This window comes from Vigna radiata, unplaced genomic scaffold, assembly GCF_000741045.1.
Source record: "Vigna radiata var. radiata cultivar VC1973A unplaced genomic scaffold, Vradiata_ver6 scaffold_273, whole genome shotgun sequence".
Classification (NCBI taxonomy): domain Eukaryota; kingdom Viridiplantae; phylum Streptophyta; class Magnoliopsida; order Fabales; family Fabaceae; genus Vigna; species Vigna radiata.
In genome coordinates this window covers 282,086-293,593 of record NW_014543808.1, presented here as the reverse complement: position 1 = coordinate 293,593, position 11,508 = coordinate 282,086, and the positions used below count along the sequence as shown (strand labels likewise).

Here is an 11,508-nt window from a genome sequence, read left to right as displayed (position 1 = left end):
AAATGTCTGAATTCTTCAAGGCAGCACTTGCCTTCCGGACTAAACGTCTGCACGGACTAAATGTCTGAATTCTTCAAGGCAGCACTTGCCTTCCGAACTAAACGTCCGAACGGACTAAATGTCTGAATTATTCAAGGCAGCACTTGCCTTCCAGACTAAACGTCCGAACAGACAAAACGTTTGAATTATTCAAGGCAGCACTTGCCTTCTGGACTAAATGTCTGAATGGACTTATAGTCTGAATTGTTTCAGGCAGCACCTGCCTCTTTCATTAAACACAACGCTTGCAAGGCGACGTGATAAGCAACTTTGGAGCTTCTTTCAATACGTCATCATTCAGGCATAAAGGAGCCAACAAACCCGAACGGCCGATGCGTTCAAAGCAATTCAGGACACCGAATTCGGATGTTTCTGCATAACCAAGTAAGTTTACTTGAATTTACACTAAGTTAATTTGTTTAAAGAAAAACTACCACTGAAATCAAACTCCCTTGTTACGCCAAAACGGCGAAGAGTAACACCTTTATTAGGGTAAACCAAAAAGTTAGTTAAGGGCCGAAAGCCTTCACATGCAATATTATACTAAGGGCCGAAAGCCTTATACTCACACCAATTCCCAAAATGGTTGCATGATAAAAAACCATCAAAAGTAACATGTAGCAAGCATTTGGAATTATAAAAGAGCGCAAATAAGAAAGAGTTTTGAAATCATCCACAGATTACTGAATAAGTCAGCAAAAAATCTAAGTTTCCTTGGCGTTCACGTCCTTGCCAGTGGTCTTCTCTGGAATTGGCACTTCAGTAACGTCGAAGGGGACAATGTTGGTTTCTCCAGAAGGGGCATCAGTCTGCACTTTAACAGCACCTTCCTCTTCCTCTTCTTCTTCACCATCCGAATACGTTCCAGCAGGAACCTCCTTGGAGGGGACTATCTTTCCATGGAGAATGTCCTTATCCACGTCCAGAGGAAGATCTGTTAGAGGGCGGTCAAGCAGAAAGGTAGCTTGTCGGATTGCCTTCTTGAAACCACGAGTGTGCTCCAGAATAATGGCTCCTGCCATCTCCCTTTGAAGAGCCTTGGCCGCTATTAAGGAATTTTTCAAAGTGTTCCTCTCAATGGTCACTTTGTTCAAGGCCTTTCGGGTGGCGACAAGATCAGCAGTTTGACGATCCATTTCCTTCTTCGTTGCCTGAAAGGATTCTTTCATGCTTTCGAGTATGATACGACCTTCATTAATTGTCTTCTCGGCCACCTCATATTTTGGACCACACTCGGAATGAACAAAGCTGAAGGAATTGATAACTTTGGCACCAATTCTGAATGATCTCTTCAATTGCACAAATGCCTCCTCATCCAAAGGAACTTCAAAATGATGCATAAAAATGGTTATCAGTTGCAGATAGAGTAAAAGGGCATTGTCTCTCAAAGTCTTTTTCATCTTATGTCGAATTAGATAAGCCCAATTAATCTCCCTTGATGTCAAAATTGCCAAAGTCAAAATAAGATATTCCTCTGTAGCCTGTGCAAGGTCAGTTGAACGAGGAATCAAAATTCGACAGATAATCTAATGTAATATGCTAGTGTAAGTCAATATTGTACTTGAAAGGTTTACATTCAAATTACAAATCATATGTCTAGTATGTAGGCTAGAATAATCATATGTCCATTCAATGAGGCATATTACCTTCAAAAGACAATCCTACATAAGGTATATTCTTAAGGGAATAAAAAAATGTAGACTTATGGTCATTATCACCTTTTTTACCTCACTGTTAATTACTCCGTCATCGAAAATATGCATATTATTATAAAAAACTCGTACTAACTCGAGGTAATAGTATTTTTTATGACAAATAAAATCAACTAAACCAACATTTGTCACTAGATTGAAACACTAACATTTTACACCACTACTCAATACGAAAGGTATTGCTCCAAGTTCTTTCACCATGACATTATTGAGCCAAAATACCTAGATCCATATTTTTTTAGAAAGAAAATTTTAGTGTTTTAATCTATTGACAAATGTTGGTTTAGATGATTTTGTTTATCATAAAAAACACTATTACCTCGAGTTAGTATGAGTTATTTTTTTTTTTCGAGTTAGTATGAGTTATTTTTTTTTTTTTAATAATAATATGCGTATTTCTGAGGATAGAGTCATTCATAGGAAGGTAAAAAGAGTAAAAATGACCATAAATACCCTTTTTATTCTCTTACAAACATATAATTTGTAAGAAATTCTTTTGAAGGTAATAGAGTGGACAAATGATTATTCTGGTCTACATACTAGAGAGATTATTTGAAACCCAAATGCAAACATTTCGGGTAAAATCGTGACACGGTCCATGAAAGTTGATATTAAAATACTACATTACATTATTTGTTGCATTTTGATTCCTCGTTCAGCTAACCCTACACAGGTTATAGAGGAAGATTTTATTTTGATTTAGATAATTCTGACAAAAAAGGAAGATTAATTAGATTCACTTCATCCAACATAAGATAAAAAAAGACTTTAAAAGACAATATCTCGTATTGACAACCTCCAATAGACCATATCTCTTTATCCTATTAACAACCTCCATTTCTGTCCACAAACATAATTTTTTTCTCACAAGTCACTTATTTATCTTTGTTTATATAATTATTATCTTCTAAAATTTTATTTACTCTTATTCTTATTCTTAATTTTTTACGTTATTTTATTTTTATTTTTATACACGGTTATTTATATATTATTTTATTTTATTTTATTTTTGACATATATTTTGTTTAATCTTAATTTTAATTTGATTATGAATTGAATTTTAAACATAATTTTGTCTGATATTTAAAATAAAAAATAAAAATATAAAAAACAAGTATAAGATAAAAAAATATAAAATTATAAAATATTAAAAAAATAATAAAAGAAGGTCTATCTTTCATTACTCTTTCAAAATAATAATAAAAATTTAAAAATTGTGTGACTGTACATCTTCCAAAATAAATAATATCAAAATAATTATAAAAAATCTTTTGGTTTTATCCCTCACTCCCAGTTCATCAAACTTCTCCCTCAATTTCTAGTCTGCAATCTGTGACCACCCAATTTTACAGAGGAATTCCAGACAAGAGGTAAAGGATTCTCATATTTAGTATCCCCTAATTTTTTCTTAGGTTCCATTCCCATCTGCATATAAAAAAACAAGGAAAAAACAAAACCCATTTTCCATTACAATCAGACAAACCCATCCCAGTGATCTTTTTGGGGCAGGGGGCGCGGCGCTGGCACAGTTAGGGTTCATGGAAGAAGTTATATATATATATATATATATATATATATATATATATATATATATATATATATATATATATATATATAAAATGTTTGTAGAATAAAAAATAGGTAATTTAATATTAAGAATATTAATAATAATAAAAATTAAAATAATAGTAATAAAAAGAAAATAATTAAGATCAAATATGAATATCTACCTATGTTTAGTTACGAATTTTGATAACCATTTTAACAAAACAGATACAAATTTCTATTATCGAACAAATATATAAATTTAGTAAATGTAAATATATAGAACTGACCCAATTAACTTATATATCTTAAACTATAGTTAATTTATACTGTTTTATATTTAAAAAACTTAATTATTTTTACTAAAAACTAATTATACTGTTTAATAATTCATATGCTTTCTCAATCACAATTTTCTCCCGGTCTCATTACATCCTTTTTCAATCACGGTTGTCAAAGCTGTCGAAGGTTCACCGCTGTTGAAAGCTCGCTGCTGTCGAAAGCTCGCCGTCGTCGAAGGCTCTTCGTGGTCGAAGGCTCGCCGCTTACGAAGGCTTTGCCGCACTCTGCCATCGCCGAACTGTCGAAGGCTCTACCACCACTGAAAACACTTCTTTAACTAGAAAGAGAAGCAAAGGGATACCACTTTGCAACCAAAGGTACGAATGTTTTTCCCTTTCCCTTTCAAACGGCATACGACACCAAACTATATTTTCGAGGTATTAGTATAATTTGCAAACTATCATTGGCTGTCTGGTGTACGTTAGATTTGAATAAATCCATTAATTATAATGAGTGGAGATGGGATTGGAGAGTTTAAGTATGGAAAGATAACTAATAGAATGACTGTTAATATGCTGATTTTGTGTGAGTGGACTTTTATCCGAGTATTGTGTGCTTGCATTCATGTTATATTATAGAATGGTAATATCTGAAACAGATATTGTATGAAGATGCATGCTTTAATTTTTATCACTACTCTGTTCTAAGGTATAAGATAAACCTTAGATGCTCTGTTGGTAGAAGTTCAAGTATCTATTATTAGGAGATTTAGTCTGGATGTTAATTTTTTTTTATATCATGATTTTTTATTCTTTGGCAATTGGTTTTAGAAGTGTAATGAGTTGAGAATATTTAATTGAAGATTTATGAAAAATCTTTCTTGAACTAGAAATTATACTTTGTTCTGCATGAATAAGATTTATTTCTTAGTGTAAATATGGAACTGCAACGTGGATGAAATAATTACCCGTTGTATTTTGATTATGTGATACAAATCTGGTTGCAATTAGTTGAAGGAACCTAAGTGCATTGTTGTAATCAATATATATATATGTTGTTGGCTGATAGAATTAGACTGGCTGTCGTGTGATATTTAAACTGCACACTCTGTAATTACATTGTCTAGTAATGACATGAAACCCTGTGTACTATGCTGATTGGAACTTGTAAGGCTTAAAATTTTATGTGTTAATCGGTTTAGCTTAATGAGAGTTCTGTTAGACTAGTAATTAATAACATGTGGATATACTTGACGTGGGATATAAACCCAAACCTGTTTGACATTGCCTATGGTCTTAGAAGTTTGTAGAATTTACCTTATTGCCGAAAAAGTGTTATATGTTGATTGAAATGATGTCAGAAATATGGACTTTTCTGTTATGTGGTGTATGTGTAATTAATACTGGGTGCAAATTATACACATTTACAGTAAATGTGTATGTGTATCTGGATTCTCCCCTCTTTGATTCTGGATTTTGAGTTCTAACAAGCTGGAGTTCAAGCTCCATTTTTCGATTAACATGCGTTCGAGATTGTTTAGGCAATTTCTCCCATGCAATCTTTATACGGTTGAGATATTGAATTTTTTTGTTCTGTTACCAATTTTTGTTTCTATTGATGCCATGGGCTTCTTTTGAAGAATTTTTGGAATGTAATATATTCCTGCTCAAACTGATTAAAAAGGCTTTTTGAATTAGTTTGTTGGGTCGGAGTCGCTTAAGACTGAGTCGGTGAATATTAAAGGTAAATTATGGCCAGTAGGAGCAATGTCAAAACTCCAAAGAAGGTTGGGAACACTTCAAATTCGAGCTTTGCTTCTCTAGAAAATAAGTATGCAACACTCCCTTTTTATTTTAAGTGTGTGTATATATATATATGTGTGTGTATGTATATGTATGCATGTATGTATATATGTATGTATATATATATATATATATATATATGTATGTATTTATGTATGTATGTATGTATGCATATGTATGTATGCATGTATGTATGTATGTACGTATGTATGTATGCATATATGTATGTATATATGTATGTATGTATATATGGATGTATGTATGTATGAATTCCTATTGTATATGTTTCAACCTCTAACTTGTTAATGGTCTGTGACTTTTATTCAGTGATCTGTTGTTATTGCTGGTGTTTATTTTTGTTATGAACTCAACTTTCTAATTTGATTTGCAGTTGTTATGAAGGAGAACGTCTCACCAATCTACTCCAATCAATCCGTAGGTTAGATATATTTTTTCACATTTGGTGCTTTGTTTTATTTATCTTTCTTCAAACATGATTTGATCCACAAGGCCATTGTTGACCGATGCTGAGGCAGTGGCCTGCGAGAATTTAACAGTTTAAACTCAATTACCTTTATTAATGGTGTAATTTTTCAACTGATCTGACCTTATTCTGTTGAACAGAGAGATCGGATCTGCAAGAAATGCAGATGGAACTTCCTTGCCGGAGAAAATATGGTTGAAGGTTAAACTTCTATTTGGTTGGTTTGATTTATGAAACTTTGGACATTTAAGATATGTTTATCAGGAAGCATACATTGTCATGTAAACTTTCTGCTGTTCCTTCCAGCAACAATTCTCTATCGGGGTCAATGATGTAACTCGTGTCCTTGAGCGCATGAACCCACGCACTGAATTAGAAAGGTCTGCTCAGCTCTTCCCTTTAAGAAACACCAACAATAAAGCTCCTTCAGTTAAGCTTCAGGTTGATTTCCTCTATTTTCCTGTCTAGAATGTGCATACCTTAGTTAATTGCATATTTACTACCTTCATTTTTACTTTTTAGTTCGTAACTTCAATGTAAATTCTTCAACATGTACATTTTTCTGGTGTTTTAAGCTTTATATGATGCTGGAAACAGCCAACTACGAAAAATTAAACTCTGTTTTTGCTGATTCCTGCAACTATTGGTTGTTTTAGCATGAAAGCCACTTGCAAGTAAATTCTTCAGCATGCACTTTTTATGGTGTTTTAACTTTTATATGGCGCTTCAAACGACCAATTACGAAAAACTAGATTATTTGTTTATGCTGATTCCTGCAAATTCTAATGGTTGTTTTTGGCTGCGAGCCTCATTTTTTTTTTTCTTAAATTGCTCAAACTCAATTAGTTTTTCGTGGTAATAAATGAACAAGTTGCACACTAATAATGAACGAAATTGAATTAGTAGTATATAGCTTTTTCTGCTGTTAGGTATGTATTTGTGATTTAGTTATATAGTCTTATAGAGTACATTATTAGCGTTGTACATTATGCAGGCTGTGCTTGTAGCTTCTGATTGTAACCCACGATGGCTGACGAAGCATCTACTAAGTTTGGCTTCATCAAGGAGTGTGCCCCTTATCTTTGTTAGAGATAATAAACACGGTTCCTTCAGATTAGGTGAACTTGTTCAACTAAAAACTGCCATTGCTATTGGAATTAAGGTGAGACCCTGACATCACACTAAGTTTATAACATGTTTGTTTATGCTATTTTTAGAATAAATATTATTTACAATTTCTAAAAGGAATAATAAAATAAAAAGGTTAATCTCTCTTTTCCGTAGAACAAAACTTTTTGGGGGAACTGCTACACAGGCTCTCTCGAAGAGCAACCGTTATTTCTTTTTTTAAGTTTTCAACATCACATTCCCCAAATTTTTGGATCTTGGGACACTGATTTGGACAATTCTTTATGTTTCAATAAATGCAGGTTAAAGACAGCAGCATAAATAAAATTATTGAGGAGGTTGTACAAAGCGATAGATTTGAACCTCCATTTGACGGTCAAAATTGAGCAAGAATATTTTGATGTTGAAGGGGATTTCTAAGACCCTTTCAGAGATGTAATACTTTGGTAGAGATGTATATTGGATTCATAACCAATAGTATTGGCCTCACACTCTAAAGGTGTCGTTCTGTTTTTTCTGTGTCAAGAGATGTTATTTTTAATTAACGAGTAAGTTACTTTGATCAATTTCATCTTTAGGAAAGACTTTAAAAGAGGAAAATGAGCTTTTTTATATTACCAAATTTGATTTTTGGATCATAAATTAGAAAATATATTGTTGAAGATGAAGAGGAACAAGTAGAGGTGAATCAAATTTTTCAATTTGCAACAAATTTTGAAAAAGAGTTGGTGTACACATGAAGTGGAAAGCTCATTCTAAGATCTACTCATTACTCATGTTCAAAAATCCAATCCTGCAACATTAATCGAGACAATTCCTTTTTATGCTATCAATTCTAACTTTATTGTTTGTGTCGAATTGCATTATTAAAAAACCAATTGAACATGTAGATCATAATTTAGACCTTCCAATTTTTCTTAGAAAAGGAACTAGAACATACACCAAATAACAATCTTACCCATTGATATTTATCATTTGAAAAAAATTTCCTACCTATAAAACCTTCCTCACAAACTTGAACACCATAACTACACCTTTTGTATCTCAGACATTAATTGCCAAAAAATGAAAACAAGCCATGAAGTTGAAAATGGAAACATGCACGAAATAACAACCTTACCTCTTTGACAAATTATCTATCATTTGAAAAATTTTCTCTTACCTATAAAACCTTTCTTACAAGCCTAAACACCACAACTACACCTTCTTTTGTATGAGACATTAATTGACAAAAAATGGAAACAAGTCATGAAGTTGGAAATTGAGGCATTGGAGAAAAACAATACTTGACAGCTAGTAACCCTACCACTTAGAAAAACGATTTTTGGGTATAACCCTACCACTTAGAAAAATGATTTTTGGATACAAGTAGGTTTTGCTGTGAAGTAAGATGAGATTATTGAGAGGTATAAGGCGATGGTCAAGAGATTTATCCAAACATATGCAGTAGATTACTTAGAAACTTTTTCACCAGTTGTTAAAATGAACACGACTAAAGTAATTTTGTTGTTGGCAACAAACTACAATTGGAAATTGCAACAATTTGATATAAAAAATACATTCCTACATGGGGATCTTGAAGAAGGAATATACATGAAGATACCACTTGGTATATGGAACAGATGGATGCCAACATAATTTGCAAACTGAAAAAGACACTGTATGAGTTGAAACAGTCACCTAGAGCATGGTTTGGGAAATTTACTAAAGTTATGACAAGTCTTAAATACAAACAGAGCCAATGGACCACACTTTATTCATCAAAAATTCTCGTTTAAAAGGAGTAAGAGTACTATTGGTTTATGTGGATGATATAATTATTACTAGGAATGATAAAAAGGAACAAAAAAGGTTAAGCTAATGTCTTGCCAAGGAATTTGAAATCAAGAGTTTAAGAAAGTTAAAATATTTTATGGGGATTGAAGTAGCTCATTCCAAGAAAAGAATCTTCATATCCCAACAAAAATATATCTATGATTTGCTATCTACAAACCAACAAGTATACTTGTTGATTCAAATATAAAGTTGAGAAGTGCAAAGGAGGATGTTTGTGTGGATATAAAGGATATACCAAAGACTTACGGGAAGACTTATTTACTTATCTACACTAGGCTAGATATTTTCTTTGTTGTGAATTTAGTTAACCAATTTATGCACCAACCAAAGAAAACACACAAGTTGCACTTAGAATTATCTAGTATCTAAAAGGGACTCCAGAAAAGAAATTTTGTTCAAAATAAATAAAAATGCTAATCTTGAGACATATATAAATGTTGATTATACAGGTTCACTTGTCAATAAATGGTCAACTACATGATATTGTACCTTTCTTGGTAGAAAGCTGATAACTTGAAAAAAGCAAAAAACAAAGTATGATAGTTAAAGAAAACACACAAACTACACTTAGAATTGTCTAGTATCTAAATGAGATTCCATAAAAGGAATTTTATTCAAAATAAATAAGAATGCTAATTTTGAGACATTACAAATATTGATTATACAGATTCACTTGTAAATAAAAGACCAACTACAAAATATTATATTCTTTTGATAGAAACCTGATAACTTCAAAAAGCAAAAAACAAAATATGATAGTTAACTCTTACTAAAATATAATTTTGAGTAATGGTCCAAAAAATATGTGAATTTTATGACTAAAAATTATATTGGAAGACTTATGATAAAGTGGAATGATCTTAAGAAGTTATATTGTGATAATAAACTTACAATTATTAAAACCCACAATCCAATATAACATGATAGAAACATATATGTTGAAGTAGACAAACATTTTATATATATAAAAAAAATAACAATGACTTGATTTACACTTTATGTGTCCACTCAAGGTCAACTCCCAGAAATACTCGCAAGGAATTGAGTGGCAATAATTTTGAAAGAATTTTATTCAAATTGAAAATGGAGAACCTTTTTCCCTTACTTGAGAGAAAATGTCAAAATATACTTTACAAAATTCTAGATATTATTCCCTTGGATTTAATTTGTTATATTGTTTTGTATCTTTGTTATTATTAATAGTATAACAATCCCACAATTATAGGGATTTCTTCCCTAGAATAAGCTCCTTTTATTTCATTAAACGCTTGTATGTAAACAGACAAATAATAAGAAATATATTCTTTCTCCTAAATTTACGAATTACTATACATATGTAAATTTATTTTGACCATATGAAAATCTCTACAATAAATTGCTACAAACATTGAGAACTAACTGAAGCTTTCGTCGATTCCTCTTGTTCAGTAACTCCTGATAAATATAGTCTTCATTGCTGTTTTAGGACGCTGTACTTGATGTTGAAGGCTCGATGGTGCCAACTGGATCGGGATTTGGGTTAACCCGACTGCGTGCTTTACGTTTTCCTGATTTCCCATTCTCTGTTTTCTCTTGATCTTGCTTTACCAACACAGGTTGGAACTGCCAAAAGTTCGAAGAAAAAGTGAAGCAGGTATAAAAATTACAATAACGTTTAAGGTGGAAAGCACTAAAACTCTGGATCAAAGCAAACCTGATATACGGAATATATGACATTTCTTCTTATTTGTGCCATCATATCCAAGAAAAGGTTATAGCCTTCAAGTTTGTATTCAATAAGTGGATCGCGCTGCGCATATCCCCGTAGCCCTACGGCTTGCTGAACAAATTTTAGTGCTTGAAGATGTTCTTTCCACAAGCGATCAATATTGCTCAAGATTAGGAACCGCTCTGCTTCTTTCATCAAGCCTGCTGCTTGTTCCTCCACCGTTTCCTATAGCCAACATTAAAGTAATTAAAAAGGAAAATTCCAGACAGCAACTTATTAAATGTTCAAGCTTTATTAAAATCTCTATTCTCATCTGCCCTTATAATTTTGACTTAAAAGAAATACGTACTAGAAGAATACCTCTTTTTGAAGAGTAAAAAGTTTAATTAGTTGTTAGTTCCCCTACCTCTTCGATGTTTTAATTATAGGAACACAAAGAGAATTATTGATTTAGTTCCTAAACAATAATCGTTAAACTGACCCTTTTCTGCTTGTAGGCTTCACGACCACGAAGACGGAGATAATTCCGCAATTCTTCATAGTCCGAACACTTGTTCTTCAGCAAATCAGGGGTTAAATCATTCAACATGTAGCAATATCTGATGAAACATAAATATCTTCTTTCAGTTTAATTGTTATATCCAGATTGGCCGAAAACANNCATCATCAAATGCATAAATAGATGCATCGGTGGTGTAAAAATATTCTATATTATCACTCAATTACAAGTTATCATGTATACTAAGTTTTTTATTTTTATAGTGTACTATTTTCAAATTCATAATTGTCATAATTTTTAATTTATTGATAATGTAAAACTTTAAATTAACAGAACATACATACACAGAAACTAAACTCTTATCAAGTACCTAAATAAAGGAAGAGAACATCACGTTTACTCTATAAATTTGTTAACTTCTATAATAAATTAACAACTACAAGTTCTATCAAAGATAACATTTGATTGATTAA

The 11,508-nt window shown here is 32.1% G+C and overlaps 2 protein-coding genes across 3 annotated transcripts in view; one reads left to right on the top strand and one right to left on the bottom strand.

Moving 5' to 3' along the window:
* The first annotated feature begins 3,045 nt into the window (after nt 1-3,045).
* LOC106754849 lies at nt 3,046-7,537 on the top strand. Of its 2 annotated transcripts, XM_022778084.1 has the most exons (8): nt 3,046-3,121; nt 3,756-3,955; nt 5,276-5,408; nt 5,772-5,819; nt 6,005-6,065; nt 6,171-6,305; nt 6,859-7,026; nt 7,295-7,537. In XM_022778084.1, exons 3-8 carry the CDS (start codon nt 5,329-5,331, stop codon nt 7,376-7,378), a joined length of 576 nt encoding a protein of 191 aa, XP_022633805.1. In that variant the 5' UTR covers nt 3,046-3,121; nt 3,756-3,955; nt 5,276-5,328; the 3' UTR covers nt 7,379-7,537. The 2 variants fall into 2 exon arrangements, with proteins under 2 accessions (XP_022633805.1, XP_014492401.1); XM_014636915.2 differs by lacking the exon at nt 3,046-3,121 and having other exon boundaries at nt 3,696-3,955.
* A 2,523-nt stretch (nt 7,538-10,060) lies between these two features.
* Nucleotides 10,061-11,508, bottom strand: part of LOC106754834 (protein translocase subunit SecA, chloroplastic) — an 11,260-nt gene continuing 9,812 nt past the window's right edge. The window contains exons 12-15 of the mRNA XM_022778075.1: nt 11,380-11,405; nt 11,018-11,135; nt 10,522-10,761; nt 10,061-10,430 (exon numbers count right to left, since the gene is read on the bottom strand). Coding sequence (XP_022633796.1) covers nt 10,290-10,430; nt 10,522-10,761; nt 11,018-11,135; nt 11,380-11,405 — 525 coding nt within the window. The 3' untranslated portion in view covers nt 10,061-10,289. The remainder of the gene's footprint in view (nt 10,431-10,521; nt 10,762-11,017; nt 11,136-11,379; nt 11,406-11,508) is intronic.